This window comes from Acanthochromis polyacanthus, chromosome 11, assembly GCF_021347895.1.
Source record: "Acanthochromis polyacanthus isolate Apoly-LR-REF ecotype Palm Island chromosome 11, KAUST_Apoly_ChrSc, whole genome shotgun sequence".
NCBI classification, from domain to species: Eukaryota; Metazoa; Chordata; class Actinopteri; family Pomacentridae; genus Acanthochromis; species Acanthochromis polyacanthus.
Window position 1 is genome coordinate 16185624 of NC_067123.1, and position 24031 is coordinate 16209654.

Genomic DNA, 24031 nt, shown 5'->3' on the forward strand with positions numbered 1-24031 from the left:
CCACTTTGGCTCAAACAACGACGAATGGTGCGATCTGACACTGATGTACCTTGGCCTTGGAGTTCACCTTTAATTTCTTTGGAGGTTGCTCTGGGCTCTTTGGATACAATTCCAACGATCCGTCTCTTCAATTTGTCATCAATTTTCCTCTTGCGGCCACGTCCAGGGAGGTTGGCTACTGTCCCGTGGGTCTTGAACTTCTGAATAATATGAGCCACTGTTGTCACAGGAACTTCAAGCTGTTTAGAGATGGTCTTATAGCCTTTACCTTTAAGATGTTTGTCTATAATTTTTTTTCGGATGTCCTGGGACAATTCTCTCCTTCGCTTTCTGTTGTCCATGTTCAGTGTGGTACACACCTTTTCACCAAACAGCAGGGTGACTACTTGTCTCCCTTTAAATAGGCAGACTGACTGATTATGAGTTTGGAAACACCTGTGATGTCAATTAAATGACACACCTGAGTTAATCATGTCACTCTGGTCAAATAGTTTTCAATCTTTTATAGAGGTACCATCATTTTTGTCCAGGCCTGTTTCATTAGTTTGTTTTTTTAAATAATTATGTTAATCAACAATTCAAAAGTAATGGCTGTTTTTGATTATTTAATTTTCAATAAATTTTTATTTATTGTTACTTTTGTGAGTTTCAAGTGATTTCAGTGAGAATTGTGGGTTTTTCCTTCTTTAACTGAGGGGTACCAACAATTTTGTCCACGTGTGTAAGTCACATTTAATGATTTTCAAAGTATAAACTGCCCTTTTACAGTCTTGCTACAGTATTTCAATTGGATTCAAGTCTAGACTTTTACTCGACCACTCCAGTACTTTCATTCTGTTCGTTTTGAATAGAGGTCGTATAATAGTCTCTTCAGAGGTGGACTTGCTTGTGTTCTTTGGCTCATTCTCATCAATCATTAGTGTTGAGCTTTAGGTCATGAACTGATGGTGGATATTCTCCAGGAGGATTTTCTAATAGAGAGAAGAATTCATGGCTCCATCAGTGATGACAAGTCACCCATGTCCTTAAACTATCACACTACCACCACGTTTCACTGCTGGTGTCATGTTCTTCTTGTGGATTGCAGTATTAGATTTACAACAGATGTCTTCTAAAAAGTTCCAACTGTGTCTCATCAGTCCACATTATGTTATCCCAAAAGTCTTGGGGCTCATCTAGATTTTTTTTTTGAAAATGCCAAACAAGTTTTTATGTTCATTTTGGTCAGTACCCTACCTTGCAACTCTCCATGGATGCCATTTTCTCCCAGTGTCTTCCTTGTTGTGGAATCATGTACACTGATTTTAACTGAGGCCAGTGACGCCTGCAGTTCTTCTGGGTTCTCTTGTGACCTGCTGGATAAGATGCTGATACGCAGCCTTAGCAGAGACTTTACAGACTGAAAAGTACTACAAAGTCTTAAATGTCTTTAGAACATCTCATCATGTGCTGCTTTTGAGGCCTTTTAACTACTTGACAAAAACAGGTTCTATTTAGTGATGTTGAGGATCAGCAAGCCTGGCAGTAATCATATGTGGATGTGGCTGGTGAGACTGAACCCCGTTGCCAAATGAATTTGATCATTTGTTAGATTGGTAGCTAAGGGGGCAATTACTTTTTTACATCACAGCACTGTACACTCCATGCGTTCTTTCAGACTGTATTTTGGGTCAGTCTCAAAATGTGCTCTGTCTCTATAATGCTTTCAGTCAGTATTTTGTTGAAAGCTCAAATTCTGGTTTCTGAAAAGTGAGTGAGTATTGATAACAGCAGGCTGAATTGCTGTCTTTTGTTTTTTTTTTGCATCAGAGTGATGTTGGAGGTCAGCGGACCCTGCAGCGACGCTGGACCACGTTTGCCAAAGCTCAGCTGTTGTGCCAGGCTGACAACGAGTTGCCCTACAATGTGATCCAGGACATAGACACCCTTCTTCCAGCAGATGGAGCCCCTGAAGAGGACACACTCTTTTATGGCATCTTCACCTCCCAGTGGTCAGTACCCTCACACAAAATATAGTTTGGGAAACACTAGCACAGACTGAGGAAATTCACCTGAAGGTTGACCACAGAAATATACCAACAACAAGGAATTTGGGGTGGGGGGGAATCAATTTTGACCTTGTGTAGTAAAAAGCAGTGTCCATTTAAACCGACAATGTTTTGTTTATTGGTTGTATTTAAGTTTATAGATATTCTGTTATGTAAAAATACAGATTATCTTATAATCTAAAAAAAATCAAAATCTGTCATATTTAGTTGTAAACCTGGAAATATTTAAAGACTAAGGACTTAGAAACATTTTAAGACAACGGGAAATCACTGTAGCTCAACTGGTTAAGCTGGTGACCCATCAGTAAGGGCTGAATACCACTGATGGTGGTCATGTATTCAGACAGACCCATGGCAGGGTTTGTTGCATGTCCTTCTGACTCCCCTCTCCCATACCTTTCCTGTCTCTCTTCAACTTATCTGCAATATATCAAAAATCCCCCAAAAATAATCTTAAAGAGACATTAAATGAAGAACCAATTTAAAGTTTAGCGATCAAACTAAAGCAGGCTGCTTGCGGTGATCATGTTAAAGATTTGTATGGAATGACCATTATTAAAGTCTGATCTGACTCAAGTGGATTTGATCAAAAATGGCTGTTCCTCATGTCTCTAGCATACATTGCTTTTTAATTAGGAATGTGAAGGTGGGAAACATGGCGTCAGGCTAAGTGGAAGTGTCAGATGTCAAAATGTTTTGGAAGTGAAACATGGCTTTTGGAATATTCAGGTCTAAGGGTGTCACTGACTTCCCTTCACATTCACTTGACTTCAGCCCTTGAAATCAAGTGGACATTTATGTGGCACTTGACACCTGAGAATGCCATACATTCCCGACTTATCAAGAAACATTTTCAGGTCATGCTGAAATGCTATGGGTTGTCAAGTTTACACAACCTTATCTTAAGTGCTGTTGTCATTGAAAGGGGATACACCAAATGTTATATATCCAGGTATCCTGAAATGTACGGACATTTTTAAGAGATTTAGCGTTTCTTACTGATTGTTCAACTGATATAATTTGTAAATGAATATTTTGTATTTAAATTGAAAGAAAAGCATAATAGAAGTTACTTTTCGTTTTTGGTCCCCATAGAAGAAACAACATTCTTTGAAGGACAGCATACACATTTTGGAATGAGATGACAGAAGAGCTGAAGGATTTACTGCTCTGTCTACTGCTGTCATTCTTATGCATCTATCACAGCATCTGAAACACGAGTTGCTGTGTGCTGTAGTGTCATGTGAATTTAGTTGGTCACTAATCATGAAATTTTTCATGTTTGTTTTGCATTAACTAGGTCTGTCAACTCTGGACGATCAGCCGTGTGTTCATTCCGTCTGACTGACATCAAGTCAGTTTTTACTGGTAACTACAAAGTCCTGAACCGGGACACGTTGCAGTGGAGAGCCTGGGTTCAAGAGAAGGTTGCAAATCCAGGAGAGGTAAATACTGACTTCTACCTCATACAGTGATGTGGGGAAAAAAAGCTGTGACTGGACTTCTTATTTGGTCCTTGAAAGTGGAAACTTTTCAGTTGAGGCTACAAATCAACAAGACATGCATGCAGATAAACAAAATCTATTAAGCTTTATGAGTTCACATTCCAGCCAATTTCAGAAAACATCAGTTTGTTTCCTAGGATGCAGGGTGATGATGATGATGATGATAGCTGCAGTTACTAAAGCAAAGTCATTTTAATAAGCATATTTTAATACAATAAAATTGTGAAAGTTGAAAAATCAAACTATTTGTATGAAACTTTTTCTCTGGTAGTGTGGCCTACACAATGCGTCAGACAACGTCCTGCGCTTTGTCAAAGAAAACTTTCTGGCAGATGAAAGTGTGCGGCCAGTTGGAAGAAGTCTAACCATGGTGTCTGCTGAGCACAACTACACCCATCTGGCTGTCCAGAGAGTCCAGGCTGCCAACAGCAGACACTACACTGTCCTGTTTCTGCTTACCGGTAAGCCCTGAAACAGAGGAGTGGGATACAGTTTGTATTATTTTAAGTTCTAAGAAACATGAAAAGCATGATTTTTCATAACTCACCGCCTGGTGATTAAATGACTGTGCCAGGTTTACATCCTCTCAGCCCTTCCTCAGCAGCTTCTTTACTTCTTTAAATACAACCCTGTCAGGACATCTCAGTAAATATGGATGTGTAAGTGTCTACAGTATGCATCAAAAGAGTACATCCCTGTGTAATTTCAGTGTAAATGCTTTAAAAATATGCCACCTTAGCTGTATTATGTAATACTGCCAAGTTGGACAGTGGTATTTGCTTATTTATGGGCAGTTGTGGCTCAGGTGGTGGAAGGGCTCCACTAACTGTAAGGTTGGTGGTTCAATGTTTTGCACCTGTTGAAGTTTCCTGAACCAGAAGGCACTGAACCAGAAGTTGCTCTTTACATGGCAATTTTGTCACCACTGGTGTGTGAATGTGTGTGTAAATGGGTGCTTTGAGCAGCATTAGGGTAGAACATCAGGGGGAAAAAATAAATTTAAGTTAACATACAAAAGCACTGTTGATATTGTACAATGGTGAAGAGAAATTAGGCTCATGGAAACCTAAACACAGTCTGTGAGATCAGACTCCTCCCCACATACAGCCAAATATTTCCACACATTTCCTGTCCCCACAGCTACTTCCAGTTCACACTTTCTCAGTGAAAAGGATTAACGACTCACAATGTTCCTGCCTGCACCCCTCCACCTCCAGCTACATCAGAAAACACTGCACCCCCTACATCACCTCCTCTTCCTTACCCTCAGGAGTCAGGAGAGAGTTGTAGCACTGTGAAAAACATCCTGCACTGTTCTGGTGCCAAAGAAGTCTTTCCCCTCTGCCCTCAATGATTATAGACTTTTACCTTAACATTTAAAATCATGAAAGCCCTGGAGAGACTGGTTTTAGCCCATCTTGGACCTTATTTGGCCACCGTCATGGACCCACCGCAATGTTGGTGTTGGGGATGTTATTTTCTATAGACTTTACCAAGACCACTCTATCCTGGACAAAGATTGGCAAAGATTTTTGAGCATGATGTTCTTTGATTTCTTTAGTGTCTTAAACTCAGTCCAGCCTATGCTGCTAGGTGAGAAGCTCCACAAAATCTGGGTAGACCCCTCCTCATCCTCCTGTATTATCGACTACCTGACAGCCAGACTTCAGTTTGTGAGGCTGAGGAGATGCGTGTCTGAGCAGGTGATCAGCAGTATTGCAGCACTGCAGGGAACTGTAGTGTCACCTTTCCTCTTAAAACTGTACACCACAGACTTCTGGTACAATTCACAGTTCTGTCATCTGCAGAAATTCGCTGATTACTGCAACTGTGGACTGTCAGTACTGGAGAGGAGGCTGAGTATGTGGCATGATTTGTAGACGTCGCAAGGGCCATGGTTAATTTCAACACCATTTACACCCTGGGAGTAGAGGTGGAGGTAGTGAAGAGCTACAGAGGCCTAAGAGTTCACCTTGAAAACAACAGCAACAATATGAAAACCATTTGCCTGATATTATGAAGATACCACTCCTGTTATCAAGACAGCTGTAACCCTTCCCTGTTAGTTGTATTTATGAAAACGCCTGCAAAAATTTACCGTCAAAACAGATTTTCTCTGTGTAGGTTTTGCACTTTTATGTCTGTCCACTTTGTAACATTAACTGTCTTTTTTTCAAACTCTTTTTCAGAGTCTGGTTACTTACACAAAGCAGTGTTGCTGCAGAGCAGGGCCCACATCATTGAGGAGGTTCAGGTGTTTGAGCAGCCTCAGCCTATCAAGAGCCTGAAGCTCTCCATTCCCAAGGTGCACATTGTGACAGACATTTATTTTGTGATTTTATTTCAAGTGTGAGCTTTAGACTTGATACCTTTAAGATCCCTTTAATATTTACTGTATCCAAATCTATAACATTACATTGTGATTTGCTCCCCGGTTCAAATCCCGGGGTGGGTCTGGGATCTTTCTGCATGGAGTTTGCATGTTCTCCCTGTGCATGCATGGGTTTTCTCCGGGCACTCCGGCTTCCTCCCACAGTCCAAAAATATGCCGAGGTTAATTGGTAACTCTAAATTGCCCATAGATGTGAATGTGAGTGTGATTGTGTGTCTGTATATGTAGCCCTGGGACAGACTGGCGACCTGTCCAGGGTGTCCCCTGCCTTCACCCTAAGTCAGCTGGGATAGGCTCCAGCACCCCCGCGACCCTAATGAAGATTAGGCGGTGTATAAAGAATGGATGGATGGTTGGTTGATTCTTTTGGGCCTGGATCATTTTCCTCTGAACATGAATCTGAAACTCACCGTATAAACAGCCAAATACGCTATATGCACAAATCAGGCAAATGGTTAGTTAATGATCTTAACTAAATGAATTCAACATTAATGTGTATAACCATGTTCAGATCAATTTCTAGATCAAAGTGATATCTTTGTTGTCTTGGTTATCGCCAGTACTCTGTAGGTAGGTCATGTTAATTCAGTTCAGTATTGTTTGGCAAATTAATGTTAATCCATCAAAGAAGAATAAGCAAAAATTTCAAGTCCTTTCTGTTTTTATCCCTTCACCTATGTCGATTTCTCCAGTGCAGCTTAACAGTCAAGCCTGGAAAAACAAAAATGGATCCATATGCGGACTGTATACAGGTCTAAGTTATGCAGTTACACTGAGTAAATCTCTGTTTTTATGACATTACATCTGACATCAACATTTGTGTGGAATGTATGCAGCAGTGGTTTTAGATATGCATTTCACAAAGCAGTTCAAAGTGAAATGATCTAAAAAGCACTGCAGAGAATTGCTTGAACTGTTTCAATCTCTTCTTTCTTTCTTTCTTTCTTTCACTGCAGGGTGTGATATTTGTTGGCACATCAGAGGGTGTGGTGAAGATTCCAACAGCAAACTGCTCTTTCTACTGGACCTGTGCTCAGTGTGTTCTAGCCCGAGACCCCTTCTGTCATTGGGACCCCGTCAGCAGGGCCTGTGTGCGAGTCTCTAAAACCCCCACGACTCTGTGAGTGCAACAGCATTTTGCAGTTGTTTGGTTGAAAGTGTGCGGCACAAGCTATACAGCATTCAACCAGTATGCCAAAAATGTTCGTTGAATTTTGATCATACCAATAGATAGATAAAATATTCTGAGAGGCTGATTTGACTTTAGCTTTGATATTTGTCTTTTGAAGTTTGTTTTGTTTGATTCTTAAACTGAAAGAGACATTTCAAACTGATGAAAGTAAGTTACATATTAAAGACTTTTGAAATGTTTGTAAAGTAGCTAAAAATTTTAATATTAGTATGTACTCTTCTCATTACCAACAAGTATATTTACAAACAAAGGTTGTGGGTTATGTGGACCATTTGTGGTTGTAGAACTGCACTGAGGTAAAGCAAACTTCCTCTGTGCTGTTAGTCAGTAACGGGACATAAATATTTGTTGGAATGGGATTTTGCATAGACCAAGGAATAATACATTATTTATACAATGCCTTAAGTATCTCCTCGAACTGCTAAACCTGTCTACTTGTCCTCAGGAACTATTGATGGAAGGTACTTATTTATAAAAGTGTCAGACTTTTGCACAGTCTAACTAGCACGAAACGTCATACTCATAAATGTATCTTTGCAAGTTAGAAAGTGCGTGGGAGTCTGATTGAAACTTTTGGATACACTTGTCCCTCTCCTGTGCATCTGCCTCATGAAATAGAAGTGCCACGAGTTTCCTCGGTATTTATTCACCAAAACTCACTACTGTGGCAAAAGTGACCAGTAAGCTGGCAACTTTACCAAGTCTAGGGGCAGGCTCTTAAGCAACCTTCAAGAAGTAGTTTTACCCCAAACTACATTTCTATGCACATAAATCCCATGTTTAATGTTCTACCAGAGGCATCAGCTCAACAGGCATACTTGTGCAACAAAAAAGGTCAGAGCTTACTTTTCCGTGTCCTGTGACAGCTTTGAAAAGGGAAACTAATTTCCATTTGCTCCAAACTGTTCCTTCACCTGACAGAACTGTGCATTGTTTCAACCCACCCTCCTTTTGGGTGATAATGAGAAATGAAATCCTGAAATACTCTTCAACTGGCATAATTCCAATCCTATATAGAGTCATGACAAGTCGTGATGTTTTCACAGTCTTCTGATCTCAGCATCATGGAGTCAATCTGGCATTACATGCAGCAGACATGGTCCTGTTGGTGCTTCCTAAAACTTTAGCAAAGAACTGTGTATCTTAATATGAGACTTCCTGCCAAGATTTTTTGGAAAAAGTTTTGAGCTAATGGAGATATGGATGCAAGTTTTACACAATTTTCTTAACTCATAGCCAATACCAAGAATCAAGAAACTTGTAAAGGATAGTATATTATTCCAAACAAAATGCACAATGTACAGTGGACGTTATTTCATGTGTTGATACAGCTACTAGGGGAATGTTGTCTTAGTAGAATATGAAACTTAAATTCTGAGCTCTGGCTGGAAGCCAACAACTACCAAAATGTTTGTCATGGCGACCCACTACTAGCTAAGTCCCCACAATCCTCCCTTCTTGCCACCATATAACTATCCATACTTCAAGTGACTACCACCTCTGGTTGTTACAGAATTAAACACACCACAAATCTGCAGTCCTCTATTAGCAGTAAGAGATGCAACCAAACACTACAGCTAATGTACAATGCATTTTCTGACATACATGTCCTCTGTGTTCTTCCTAATTAATATATTTTTAATTGGTTAAATTGTTAATAACAGCCCTATCAGAATGTCTATGCATAAATGTCCCCGCTCACAGATTGTAGCTAAGAGAAGAAAACAATAATACAGTAAAGGAGATAGGAGGGTTTTTCAGTCATTGTTTAGGAGCCATCACCTGTAAAAGTTGTGCCTACATTCACTGCTGACTGGAGTTGTCCCTTCTCAGAGGCCAGGACATAGATGGAGGGAATGTTGAGGAGGCCTGCAACAGTGTGTCTTTAACACGTAAAACCAGATTTGGTCCAAACAACCTGCCTGCAGGTAAGTGTAATTTCTCTCAACTGTTTTGCTTTGCAAAAAGGTTCCATATTGGTTAATATTTATTTTTATTGTGTTTTGGGTGTGTGAAAACTGTGTGTAACATAAAAGCTCTGAGAATGAACAAAAGTTTAAATACAACTTTGAAAGACCTGAAAAAGTCGGCTGGGACAAAAATATACAATACCAGTCAAAAGTTCGGACACACCTTCTCATTCTCATGTTTTTTCATTTTTCTTAATTTTTTTCTTTTTCTTACTTTCTTCATTGTAGATACATGCTAAAGACATCAAAACTATGAACCAAGATATATGGACTTACATAGCAAACAAATAATTGTGAAATAACTCTAAATATGTTTTATATTTTACATTCTCAAAGTACAACCCTGTGCTTTGATGACCGCTTTGCAAACCCTTGGCATTCTCTCGATGAGCTTCATGAGGTAGTCACCTGAAATGGTTTTCACTTCACACGTGTGCTTAATCAAGGTTAATTTGTGGAATTTCTTGCCTTCTTAATGGAGTTAAAACCATCAGTTGTGTTGTACGGAAGACAGGTTGGTACACAGCTTACAGCCCTATTTGACAACTGTTAGAATCTATATTATGGTAAGAACTAATCGGCTAAGTAAAGAGAAACAACAGTCCATCGGGATTTTAAGAAGCGAAGGTCAGTCAGTCCGGAAAATTGCAAAACCTTTGAATGTATCCCCAAGTGCAGTCGCAAGAACCATCAAGTGCTATGAAAGGAAAACCAAGAGTCACCTCTGCTGCTGAGGATAAGTTCATCCGAGTCACCAGCCTCTGAAATGGCAAATTAGCAGCACCTCAGATTAGAGCTCAGATAAATGCCACATAGATTTCTAGTAGCAGACACATCTCTACATCAACTGTTCAGAGGAGACTGCACCAGTCAGGCCTTTGTGGTCAAATAGCTGCTAAGAAACCACTACTAAGGAAGAGCAACACAGAGAAGAGTTTTGTTTGGGCCAAGAAGCACAATGACTAGACATCAGACCAGAGGAAATCTGTGCTTTGATCTGATGAGTCCAAATTTGAGATCTTCGTTTCCACCCACCGTGTCTTTGTGTGACATAGAAAAGGTGAATGGATGGTCTCTTCATGCATGATTTCCACATGAAGCATGGAAGAGGAGGTGTGATGGTGTGAGGGTGCTTTGGTGGTGACACTGTTTAGGATTTATTAAAAATTGAAGACACACCGAACCAGCATGGCTACCACAGCATCCTGCAGTGACGTGTCATCCCATTTGGTTTGCGTTTAGTTGGACCATCATTTATTTTTCAACAGGACAATGACCCCAAACACACCTACAGGCCGTGTAAGGGCTATTTGACCAAGAAGGAGAGCGATGGAGTGCTGCATCAGATGACCTGTCCTCCACAGTCAACTGACCTAAACCCAATCCAGATGGTTTGGGATGAGATGGACCGCAGAGTGAAGGTAAAGGGGCCAACAAGTGCTCAGCATCTCTGGGAACTCCTTGAAGACTGTTAGAAAACCATTTCAGGTGACTACCTCATGAAGCTCATCGAGAGAATGCCATGAGTGTGAAAAGCAGTAATCAAAGCAAGGGGTGGCTGTTTTAAAGAATCTAAAACATTTCTTGACTTATTTCACAGTTTTCTGTTTACTACATAATTGCATATGTGTTCATTCATAGGTGTGATGCCTTCAGTGAAAATCTACAATGTAAATAGTCATGAAAATAAAGAAAAAACATTAAATGAGAAGGTGTGTCCAAACTTTGACTGGTAGTGCATAAACGGTATATATTGTACACTACTGTTCAGAAGTTTGGGGTCGGTCAGGCAATTTCATGTTTTCCATGAAAACTCACACTTTTTTTCATGTGCTAGCATAATTGCACAAGTGTTTGCTAATCATCAGTTAGCCCTTCAACACCATTAGCTAACACAATGTAGCATTAGAACACAGGAGTGATGGTTGCTGTACCCTTATTCCATTAAAAATCAGCCATTTCCACTAGAATAGTCATTTATCGCATTAATAATGTCTAGACTGTATTTTTAATTCATTTAATATTATCTTCATTGAAAAAGAGCTGCTTTTCTTTACAAAATAAGGACCAAGTCTAAATGACCCCAGACTTTTGAATGGTAGTGTATATATACACATCTAGAAAAGAATATACACTGCCTGACCCCAAAAAAATAGTCACACACTCTAGTATTTTGTTGGACTGCCTTTAGCTTTTGAGTATGGCACTCGTTTGCTGTGGCATCATTTTGATAAGCTTCTGCAATGTCATAGCATTTATTTCTGTCCAGAGTTGCATTAATTTTCTACCAAGATCTTTTATTGATGATGGGAGCAACACTGGCGGTGCAATATAAATAATAATTATTGCTATATTAATACTTGTATGAAAATTTTCATTTATGAAAGAATCTGTGCAAGACCGCTGTGACCAATGTGCAATAATGTTATTTCTATAGTCAGTACTTATGTCTATCTTATTTTAATTTTTTTTTGGACTACGCTTGCAATATGTTTGCAATCTTTTCTGCTGGAATAATGCAAATGCCCCCACTGCTGGGTTATTAAAGGCTTATTTTATCTTATAAGACATTTATTCCAGATATTTGCAGTCTTCAAAGTCTAAGTGAGTCAGTGTTGAGTCTGACTGAACTGAGTCTTTGGTTTAAAAAGACTCACAGTGAGAAAACAATCTGCAGGACTGAGACTAAGACCAGCACAACTGTTTTTATGTTTCAGCTCAAAATGTGACCATTTATCTGTCAGTGAATCCAATCAAATCTCTGCATGAAAATACACTCTCACAGAAAAACACACAAGCATTTACAAAAAAGGACTCTTTCTTCTCCAAATGTAGACAAATGTTAATATACAATATAAAAAGGTCACATTAGTAATTGCATGATTGTCTTTTTCCTTTAAATTTGTGTTAAAAAAAAAGCAAAATTGAGCTGTTCAACATTAAAATATATAAATAAATAAATTCAAACTGCACTTCCTCGAGGTCCCAGTGACTCACACAAGTTCGAAAGGAATCGGATGAGCGGTTGTTGGGATAATAAGATCAGAACACAAACTGACACACACTGATCTTCTGGTTGAGTAGAGAAAATGGAAGATTCTAGAACTCTGCTGTTGAACTCGTCAATAGTCAAAGTCCGGAAAGTGTGTGTGTTTGTGTAGGAGATGGTGTGTAACTGGCTTCGATCAGCAGCAGGGTGAATACTATTTATCACCTAAAAGTACACAGACTCTGCAGACTTAATCCGTAAGTGTACACAGCAGTAAGCAGCACAGAGTCCAGATAATGAGTGAAAACAACACTCAAGTCAGAGTTTAGAGTACACGTACAACTCTACAAACAATTCAGCAAAAAGGTGTGATGTAGCAAACTGCATGTCAGAGTCTCACTTCAGTCTTATTACTTTCATTGTTGGTATTTATTCATTTAAATACCTGCCATCCTGACAGAGTTAAACACAAGTGAACTGGACTGTGAGCCTGTTGCAGTCAAATGAAGATCAGACCTAAGTATGAAGCACATGATTTTCATTTTAAACATTTACGTTCCCTAAAGACGTCAGTGTGTTCCTTGTTCCCATACTGAAATACAAAGAAACTTCGTTGAATTATGGTCATTTTGTCGTTTCTTATTGTAGGATAGCATTACTTTTTAACTGACAATTGAATAAAGAAAGGATGGTTAAAAGAAACTTTCCTCCTCAGCACTTACTTGGAGAGTATGACAGCATGCTGTCTGATGTTACTGTCTTACTGTCAGTCCCTCTGCACCTCTGGCATTCAAAAACCACTGTACAGAAATACACAGACACACAAACACAACACTACTAACTTGCTGTGTATAAATGGAAATCAGACACCAATTCCACTCATGTTTGCTCGTTACTGATGATAATTTGTGCTAATTAAATGTTGAACATCCTGTGAGACAGAGAAATAACAGACGCCTAATGAAGATTTCCAATCAGATTTTGACCCAGACTGTATGATATTATTCAAAGAAGAATTTCAGCTGATCAGTGGTGATAAATACGGGTGTGGTAGCTGTGATTTCTAAACTCAGCTTGCTTTTACTGAATTAGTGATTATCATGTTGTATATAAAGGCTGCTTTAGATGACACGTAGCGATGGATGCTCAATCAAAATGCTCCGTTTCTATTATTGAAGTGTTATTTATTACACAGATAGAATCAGCTGACCGCTTAAACATCGTCCACTGTCCACAAAATAATCCACAAAAGCACAAATCAACTGCACCAAACAAGGAAACGCCACACGAAGCTCATGACATTTCTCTATTTTGAGCCTCCTCGTCTCCTCTGTTCTCCTGCCTGTGACCCAGAAATTAATCCTGGAGGATGAGTCAAACCCTAAAATGCATCTCTAGGGCAGAAGAGGCTTGTCTGAGGAGGAGAAAGTCTATTCAGCCCACGTGACGTATATAGTAGTGCAAAATGACAATTGCTGGAGTGAGAATATCGTGCAAAAAGCAGAGAATATCGTTTATCATCAGAAAGTCAAGATACTTTAGTCATAATCATAAAGAGTATAATTGAAATTCAAACAAAATACTTAACCACAACAAAGAGAATTTGGACAGCAGCAGCTCAGATGCCTTTAAAACTGTAGACACTGAAACGGCCTATTTAGAAAAGGGCTAAACTCAGGTATACGTTTAGAGTAGAATGAAACATTTTGCAGTGTTTTGAGCTTAAATTTTGTAAGATCCATGCTGAATACATGTCAGAGTTTCATTAATTTGTTGAAAAAGGGCCTTATCCCCCGCCTTCTCCACTTCGTGGAGGCGGGGGATAATAAACTAAATGAAACAAAAAAATGCTTATCAAGGCTAATGCACATAAAATCAGTTTATCTTTTTATGGATTCTGCTCAGAGAAGGAGGCCAGTACAATGTTGTATGCACTCATAATACATTAAAGTGACACTATGCTCCACCATGTAACCACAGTTTATGGATCTACATTTTGTTGAACGGACGTTGTAAAAGTGTGTGCTGTCCTCAACTCTCCATTAATGTGGCGCTTCACAAAATCAGCCCACCTTCATTACATGATGCTACTACCAGTATGACTCTAGTGCCTCAAACAGAAGTGATGAAAGCCAGTTTAACAGTCTTAACTCCACATTTCAGTACTATATAGTTGCTTTCTGACATGTCTAGTGTGGAATAATGCAAAACAACTTTTACACTGATTTAAGGTGGCTACATACTATATTTAAATAAGCAGAATTACATAATTTGTTTAGTGTTCATGGCAAAGTGTATTGTCTAAAATGGCACCAATGCCCATGATGTACCTTTTTTTTGTATCTGTATTTTGTCTGTTTTTTGTGGCCTGCCAAATTACTATGTATCTGTTTATTTATCTAAGCAGTAGTAGTACTTTCTGAAACAGTTTCATAGATTAGGCCTCAAAATTTGCTTCACAATAAAGGATAAAGAATTTTAAGGACTGAATTTATATCCAAAAGGAGAAAGGCCCAAAGTTTAGTACCAATTGAAAGGCAGAGTTTTCTTTACTTCTGATCCTGTAGCAAAGAGACAAGTGAAAACAAAATTATGACAGTTTATGTAGAGTGAAATTCATGAATGAGCATGTCTATCCATGCTTGTTTTACCAGATTCTAAACTCAAATTGGGTTGAAGGAAGGTCTATGCATTTTTTAATATAAATTGAGACTTTGTGAACCATGTGCCAAGTATGTGATGACATTTAGTTTCCCTACAGCCTTTGGTTTTAATATTATGCTTCAGGTATTGTTGTAAAAATTTTCCTTCATGCATTTTCTTTTGGGATAGTACAGTCTTCTGGAGATTTAGATTGCTGTTAGCTGTTATTATAATAACCCATGACACTGTTTACAAAGTTATGGACAGTTTTGTCTTGTTGGGGGATTTGGTGAGCTGTAATCTGTATGTCAGCCTCATGTCCTGCAGGTGAGCTGGTGTCAGTCTCTCTGAATGAAGTGGTCCGCATACAGTGTCCTGCCGCCTCGCAGCTGTCCCAGCAGGTGTGGGAGCGTCCTAACAGCCGGCTGTCCTCAGACCTGTACCTTTTCCTGGAGGATGGGAGTCTGAGCTTTGTGGCCACCCCTGCCACACTGGGCCACTACCTCTGCCTGTCTTTTGAGAATGGCTACCAACAGACTATGGCCATCTATCATGTCAAACAGAAGAGCAGCCCTATGACTCAAAGTCCAACCAGATTCCCCCGCCCTCGGACATACCCCATACCCACCACTCAAGCTGAGAGCATGCATGGACCTGAACTGCACACCTCTGTAGGGACTTCACCTAAAAGAACAGAATCAACACAAGAAGAAATAAGGCCAACACTGTCCATCAGGAGCACTCAAGTCACCAGAGGACAGTTGGGCAGAAACCTGATCCTGTGGACAGAGAAATCTGGACAGAAAGAGACAGAATTTAAGGGTGGGGAACCCTTGCTTGCAGCCAAAGGCCCCTGCTACCTAAAGGAACTAGTGATTGTGTCAGTCCTTCTGGTGCTCTGCCTCAGTCTGCTAATCACCGTGGTTCTGTATGCCCTCAGACAGCGATGCCGCAGCAGAACAGCTCCTCAAGCAGGAACTGCAACTAGAGACTCTGACAGGAGGACCCCTGTGGGACAGGAGTCGTTAAGTGGAAACGACATTATGAGCAAACACAATGGACAAGCGCTGCGTAGTGGACATGTCAGTGGACTGTTTTGTAATGGGACACTCACAGGCCCTAATGGGCATTTGCCCAATACTCCATCTGAACAGTCCTAGGCATTTAAATTGCTATAGATAAGACTGAACATGAGTGGAGGCCATTCCACAACCAGAGTTAGCATGGCGACCACTCCCCATTGAGAGGCTTTCTCTTGACAGGTACAAACACTGTGGACTGTTTTTTTAGATTTGGATGTAACAGGATGAAAGACAATCTCCCTGAGGTACCTGAATGAAGACACAAAACTGTTGAAATGTCCAGGACACATTAGTTCCTGTGTTCTCTTCACCTATTAAGGTAAGATGGTCAAATTTGAGACAGCAAAGGTAAGGCAATCAGTAAAGTAGGTACTTTACATATTTTATTATAGAGTAGTCTAATGAAACACCAGTGAAAACATTTGATATTGTAAAATTTACACAAGTCTGTGTTTATTGTACATGCAGAACCAGAAGTTAGACATAGCTATGTGTGTAGCTTCATGGAAATATGCAAAACACAGTGTTGAAGAAACATAATTGATGCCCAGATTATATTCAGTGACAAAGTTCTTCCTTTCTAGTGGTTATCACATTGGTTTAACACAGAGAGGCAATTAGTAGATGGTTCGTCTAGCTTATTTTTGTTTGTGACATCATATTACACCCAAAATGTGAATGTGCCTTGGCAACATTTTAACGGATGTCTTGGTGAAGCTGTTGATCACCTTACTGGTTTCCTTCCCACCCTTGACCATTTGAACACCTCAACAAACATGAATCCACAACCGTAGTGGTGGCACGGTGCTGCCTTTTGATTGGTTTACATGCATTTCAATAATCTTATGTAAACAGGAAAACTGGAGTGTTTCTCATTTGCCTTAATGTCTCCTTGCTCTTCATATAACTTGTAAATCCATCTGGTCCTCCATCGTTGAGGATGTTGCAAACGCCTACTTTCTATCCAAAGAAGCAAAGAGGGAGGGGACATGAAGAGAAGGGACTGAAAATATGAGACCAAACTTCAGCAAAACAACAGTTATACTAACAGTAATTGATGTCATCTGATTTGAGGACACCAGTTTCTTTGGTGGAAAAAAACAACAACCTCTTAACTATACTGATGTGCATGTGTAGTAATGGTCTGAGCTGTGTCTCTTTGACCCAAGAACTTCAGATTTCAGTAATGTTCTGGCAAAACCCGTACTAACAGTAACTAATCGCTAAGGAGAAAAAAACAGCTGAAAGAATTAAAAAGACTGTTTTGATACTCTTTTAAGACTTAGGAAACCTGTACCAAATTTTCTACATATTTTTGACCTTTTACATACTCGGCATTGCTGGACCATGTTTCTTTCATACAATTATAACATTTCTAGATTTGTTCTTTTCAGGAATGCTGATACTTTAACATTAAAATGAAATGTTGTGTCAGTTTTCTGTTGTTTCCTGTAGCTGCTGTCATAGAGCATTTCAGCGTCGTAAAACAATGACTGACAAGATCTTTAATAAAAGCCAGGCCATCCTCTGCTGAGTGTGCTACTGTACTGAGAGTTAGAATATGCCTAAATGTAACAGCTGCAACGTTAAATGTAAAGTGTCGTTGCTGATCAACACAACATGTATGATGGTAGCCCAAAGCTAATTTAAGGTCGGTTGCTGAATGTGAACATGAAGATGAGGTTATTATAAATATAACAGCAATACAACTGGTCCAGACAGAACCAGCTACTCTATTAACTATGGGCTTTGTGTTTTGTGCGTATTGCATTTTGGCCTAGACTTCAGACTGTGGTCCAACCTCAATCTGTCACCGCTGGTTGTTTATATGCAATGTAATTTGTGTCTTCAGTTTGTTTCTTGTCTGTTATACAAATGTTTAATATGTCTTACTCGGCACAAATAAAATAAAAAAAAAAGTGGCAAATGCTAAATTGTTCTAGGTGTTTTTCCATGGGAGCAATTTGTCTTTTGATTAGATAGTGCTGTATGTTTTGAACAGTTATGCTTTATTGTGGAGCAGAAAACAAACGTGTCGATCACATATTAGAATATGTTGACAAGAGCACTATACATAGAAAATTGCACAACTGGTGCAGTGCATCAGGGTATTTCTAGCTACACATGGTGAAAATGAAAATGCAAATTCCATTGACATTTTGTTGACCATAATGGAAACAGTTCAGTACAACTTCCTCCTCACACACAAAACCTTATTTTACCTTATTATCACAATAGACATACTTACAGTTAGAATAGAATTTATTGCCATTGGCACAGGTACATTGGATTTCATGAACTCATTGTGTTTCTTAAAGTTTGTAAAAAAAAAAAAAAAAAAAACAAGAGGTAAAGAATAAAAGTAAGAACAGCAACAAAAGAGAAACTATATACAAATACACATTATAAAAATGAAATAAATACACATTATAAATAGCAGTCTTGAGAAATGTGAAAATAATAAATACTGCAAGTAGATATTGCACTTATACAGCGGTGGCAAAAAGTTTTCGGACACCCCATGCATTTGTGAAATATTGCATGGAAAATCACTCTTAGGTCTTCAAGTGCAATTTCATTTAGTACAGTCACAGCCAAAATATGAAACAAATCCTTAAAAAGCCATTAAAAACTTAAAATTGATGGGTTCCATAAAAATGCAGAAGAAATTTGGAGTATTGAGTCACTTTTGTACCAGTAATCCACTAATGAAAGTTGTGCTTTTCATTAAAAGACACAGTTTTTGTTGCCGTGCTTCGTGACTATACAAAGTCAGCACATTTGAAAGGTCTTCAGAGACAAAAATGGTTAAAACAAGGAACCTAACATAGAAAACATGCCTGAAGATACAGATTCTCAGCCGGCAAGGGTACAGTTGTTGCCAGATAGCCCGGTAGTGCAGATGCAGTCCTTCAGCAGTTGGATACACTCTGCAGAAATACAGATGAGCCAACAGCTTGGAAGACAAACCAAGATCTGGGTGTCCAATGGTTTTTTCTTCAAGAAATGACCGACTTTTAGATCATGTCTTAAGATCCTGCAAGGTTGTTAAGAAGCCCCTGATCAATGAGAGACAGAGGTTAGCCCGGTGTCATTGGGCCCAAGCACACAAGAACTGGACAGCCAGAAACTGGAAGATTCTGTGGTCAGATGAGTCCAGTTTCCAGCTTACCTTCCTCCTGCTAATGTGAGGGCACGCAAAAAGCCATGTGAAACATTACCTCCAGCATGTAGAGTGCCTACTGACAAACATGATGGAGGCAGCATCATGGTTTGGGGATACATGAGTGCTGCTGGTGTTGGTCATCTCACTGTCTGTGATAGCACATTGAACTCTGCCAAGTATTGTCCCATTCTCCAAACCCACACAAACTTGATGTTTCAGCAAGATAATGTCCTTGCCACACATCCAGGGTCAGTAGAACTTGGATGCAGCAGCACAGTATCCAGGTCTCAGAGTGGTCAGCTCCAGGGCCGGAGTGAGACTCATTTTCAGCCCTGGAGTTTCATGCCTAAGACCAGTCCACTTTAGATCACGACCTATTATTATTAAAATCATGTAGTTATAACCTTACATATTAGGTCTTCAATAGCGCACTGTTCTGTAAAGCCTTGTTATTCAGTGTATTTTTCTAAAATATTTCCAATTCAGTGTAGGTAAGTTTTGCTTCACAATGAGGATTTATTTCAACATTATTCTTCACAACAATATCAGAATCTATATTCTGTTCAAATAAGTGTTCACAGATATCTAAACCTTAAAAATGAAACAAAAGAACAAATAAAAATATGTATTTTAAATAAAAAATAAAATAAAATAAAGTGTTGTACTTTCTAATAATACTATCACCTTTTTTTCCTCTGCAAGGAGACAGTTCCATCACAACTTAGATTTCACAAATATGAGAACATGAGTTTTAGGGAAAATCTCCAACACTATTCGTTACAACATTGGAATGTATGCATGTACATCCTGTGACTGAGGGCGAGCACAGTAATCAAAACTATCAGCCGAATCATCTTCATCTGTCTCATCCCTAACTTGTGGTTCAGGGTTCTGCTGTTGAGCTGCTGCGTCTGTAATCAGTCCCTGAGTAGACTCTGCTCTCCGGGGGCGGATCCAGATTAATTTCAGTGGGGGGGGGCACAGGGGGGTACAACACATATTTTGGGGGGGCCACCGAAAAGTTATCACACCTAAAATAATCAATATCTATTTTTAATTGTATTTATTTATTCTCTTCTTTGTTTTTAATTCTTGTGAATCACTTTGTTGTCCTGCATGAAAAGTGCTATACAAATAAATAAAGTTTGAAGTTTGAATAATATTCTGTACTTTCAGCAACTAGTTCTCAGCTGTAAAGTCATTTAATAGTGCACAGCTCAGCAAACATCATAGTGTTCTGCATAGAAATCACAAAAAGCTGCTCTCAATAATCTTACACAGTGAGCAGATATTCTTGTGTTGCAGGTCCATGGTCCAGACGTGGCCATCAAACAGGCCAGGGGGATCTGAAACCGTTTACTTCCTAGAGCACCTCCTCTTTTTGTATTCTTCACATGGGATGGAAATAAAGTAACGCTGGTTTAGCACGTCCATCAAAGGCCTGTAGGTGCGAAGCAGGAAGAACTCCACAATGAGGATGTGAGTCTCCTCCTCCTTGTGGTCGGACTTCAGGACGATCTCTGTGTCCAGGGTGTTATTAACGCCATGAGACTTCTCAAAATTCACGGAGTTCTCCAGCCACGCATAGATCCTACTCATCATGGCCTCCATGTCCAGAGCAGTGATGACATCATACTGCTTAAAGCCATCTTCACCAACTTCAATCTGATCTTGGGGCTTGAAGATGTCATCCTGATGGACCACGCAGCAGTTGGACAGGTTCTTGATCAGGCAGTTGGTGAGGCTGATTTTCCCTCCAGTGGTTACGCCACCGATGTCGATGATGTACTTCATGTTCTCGGATTGGTCAAAGCTCGGAAAAAGGGTCCAAAACTTTAACAAAAACCGGGTCGGGAGTGATCAGACGTGGAAGAAAGCTGAAAAAGAGAAGGTTGCAGCAGGAAACGTCAACTACTGGAGTCCTCCATGGCGCTTGAGTTTCGTGAGAAAGGTAAGAGCAGAAAGGGAGCTGGCACTCTGACACAGTTCTTCCATCCAGAGAGGACCTCTTTCTGGTGTCGCTGCTGCACATACTGCCCTAGTTGAGGTTTTAGGTGGAATATTCCTTTTAACCAGCCCCTCAGGTCTCTTTGAGGATTTTGGATGGAATACTCAGTTAAACCAACACTTTAGGTGCATGTCCAGGGATTTTTGGTGGAATGTTCCTTTAAGGTGGATGTGTGAGGACCTTGTAGGTGGACTACTTCCTGAAACCAACCTTTTAGGTCAACATTCAAAGATTTAAGGTGGAATATTCCTTTAAACCAACCTAAATTTCATGTTTTGATCATTATCAAGTGAGAAACCTCAATCCAGACTCCTCACAATGACGTTTGAGATTTATGCTGCTGTTATTTGTTGAGTCCAGACTAAATGACAGAAATCCACAACTGCAATGTTATTTCAGGACTCGGTTATTAAATGTCAAAACAATCCATGTGATTTTAAAAACTCAACAGCTTTACAAACTCTAAGATTAAACTCTCCACAAGGATCCAAAATAAGTTTGACTTCTACATGAGAGCTTTAATTATTCTTCATCTACTTCCTGAAAAGTTTGGTCAATAAAAAAAGACAAAAACTAATATTTTCAGCCGAACTAAAGACAGACTGTGATTTTTCTGCTCACATGTTGTGTTGTTGTAAACTTACTCTTTCAAATAAATAGCCTCCTAACCATAGACTGTATATATAGTGGACGTAGCATCTGGCTCCAGAATTGAAGCCAACCCGGAAGTGTCAAAAACTTGCAATATCACGCCGTCCACTAGGGTTGGCTCCAAAAAGCTTTTTCTCCATAGACCCCAATTCATTTTTGGAAAAAATAAAATTTGATTGACTGATTTTCTACGGCTCAGGATTTTTTTCCCGTTAGTTTTCATGGTCAAAATGAGAGATCAGGTGGCCGATCTCAAAATAAATCAATACTGAATTTTAAATAAATCGTTAAAGTTGGCGGAGCCAGGGGGTGTGGCTATACTTGATAGACAGCAACAGAAGCCTCTGCGGTAAAATGTGGGCGGGATAAGAGAGTCCTCAGCCAATCCTGCCCCTAGTTGCTCTCCGGTCCAGTCTGTTTGATGACGCTTTTTACGTCACTGGCTCCAAAAATCCAAAACGGCGACCAGGAAGTAGCAAAATCCGGGCTTCATTTTCTTGCCGTTGAAACCAACGGGTGACGTCACAGTTAGTTTACGCCTGCTCCTAACCCTCTAGAAACCAGTGGTTGTCCTGTTTTTGTGTCACTCTTAGACAGCTGGTTGTAATGTTTTTGAGCAACACACCATACTATGATGTTTTTACAGTGAAAGTTCTACTATGGAACCAGTTTGACATGTTCAGGTGTTCTTTGTGTGAAAACTCAGAGATTTCAGGCATCAGAAGGTGGTTTTCAACTTTCTTTGTTAACTTTCTGTTGCAACTTTAAACTAAATTTCCTTCACTAAGCCAGCCCTCTGGACTTCCAGTAAGCTGTGTTCCTATTGGCTGTCCAGGTGGCTGCTTGGTGTTATCAGGAACACCTGAGCAGCTCAGTCTCTTCCTGCTTTAGCTGTCTGCAGTAAAACATTTCCTCTGCTCCTCTTCACTCATCCGTGTTTGGCTCTGTTGCTTTAGTTTGTTGTTTAGGTGTTGGCTTGCAGCTTCCAGCAGTAAAATTGTCTTTAATATGTTTCTTGGTGTGTTTTAGGTCTTTGTACTGGATAGTTGTCTTGGTAAATGTGGTTCTTTAGCCACAGTTAGCACATGGTGCTAACGTGTGCAGTGAATAGTGGATTTGGTGCAGCTGAGTTGTGTCTTTATCTTGGCTGTAGTGAGTCTTTAGAGGTTTTTGGTCAGACACATTCTGTATTCTTGTTTGTGAACCAACGTTGGTTGTCCAGAAGGTAAGGGTTCCTGTCCTGATTCTCTGTTTAAAGAGGTTCTCTGGTAGCCGGAGACTTTAGCGCTTGGGTTGTGCTAGTTTGGTTTTTGTATGGTTTCATTTGGATGACTATCTTGAGGCCCCTCCATGTGGTTTAGTGAGGTTTTCTGTAACAGTTCTACAAAGCAACCTGCAGCAGTAGAGACTTTAAGAATTTTTAGGAAGTTATGGAGACCAGACTTTGGAGCAGCAGAAACATTTGTCAGCAGTTTGAGAAGGTGAGCTTCAGGGTAGAAATGAGGAGGAAACCTTCTTGACCATGTGGTGAGGTCCTGTACCAAGAGTTTGAGCAGGTTGTGAAGAGTCTGTAGTTCTTTGGTCTGAAAGCACCAGAAGAGACGACTGGTTAAAGGAGAAAATGGGAGATATTGTTGGTTCTTCTGTCGCTTTCTAATGTAAATGATTTATCATGTGAGCCCAAAAAGACTTAAACTCCCTCAATCTCCTCGACAAAATATATTTTGTTACCATGTTAAATCTTTTTAAAATGTTTTTGAGTTTGAATCATAGTTTAAGCATAGTTTTTTCTCTTTGCTTGTTTAATTTTGTCATCTGTGTGAAAGGTGGTAAACAAATAAAGCTGAATTGATAAACCGAACAACTGACTAACTCATGATTGTGACAACAGAAGTATTTTTATTGTGATTTAAGGGTTCGTTTCATTTTTAAGGTTGGGGTTAAAATCTTGACAGGAAAAAAGATTAAAGAAATAAATTGCATTAAAAACAATTAAAAGGAAAAAAACATTTAATGCAGTAAGAATTTTAAAAATAAAATTAAACATTAAATATAATTAAACTATATTAAACAGAAAAAATATTTAATTAGATAATTGAAGAGAAGATAAACATTTAATTATAAAAATAAACATTTTTTTCAACAAAAGTATAAAACATTACTGATGAAATATTTTAGATAATTGAACTTTAAAAATACAATTAAAGGAACATTAAACATTTTAAACACAAAACATTTAATTAGATTATTAAACCTTTAAAAAGAAAAACCCATACAAAGATTTAATCTAAAAATTAAACATTGGGAAAGAAAAGGAAATTTTTCAAACAAGCCGATAAAACATTTGAAAAACCAACAATTAAACATTAAAAAGACAAAACATTT

General features: G+C 39.2%; 2 protein-coding genes across 5 annotated transcripts in view; one reads left to right on the forward strand and one right to left on the reverse strand.

The window, feature by feature from the left end:
* The window catches only part of sema4ab (sema domain, immunoglobulin domain (Ig), transmembrane domain (TM) and short cytoplasmic domain, (semaphorin) 4Ab), a 28788-nt gene extending 12446 nt beyond the window's left edge, over positions 1 to 16342 (forward strand). For 2 of the 4 annotated variants that reach the window (XM_022217493.2, XM_051955274.1), the window contains exons 9-15: positions 1810 to 1991; positions 3349 to 3493; positions 3825 to 4014; positions 5743 to 5858; positions 6902 to 7065; positions 8971 to 9065; positions 15052 to 16342. In XM_022217493.2, the coding sequence (XP_022073185.2) occupies positions 1810 to 1991; positions 3349 to 3493; positions 3825 to 4014; positions 5743 to 5858; positions 6902 to 7065; positions 8971 to 9065; positions 15052 to 15899 (1740 nt within the window). In that variant the 3' untranslated portion in view covers positions 15900 to 16342. The other 2 variants (XM_022217494.2, XM_051955275.1) reach the window with 2 other exon arrangements.
* Positions 16343 to 17809: 1467 nt separating this feature from the next.
* Positions 17810 to 23859, reverse strand: LOC127536050 (nicotinamide riboside kinase 2-like). Its single transcript, XM_051955294.1, has one exon. The coding sequence runs from the start codon at positions 20779 to 20781 to the stop codon at positions 20344 to 20346; it is 438 nt and encodes a 145-aa protein (XP_051811254.1). The 5' UTR covers positions 20782 to 23859; the 3' UTR covers positions 17810 to 20343.
* Positions 23860 to 24031: the final 172 nt, after the last annotated feature.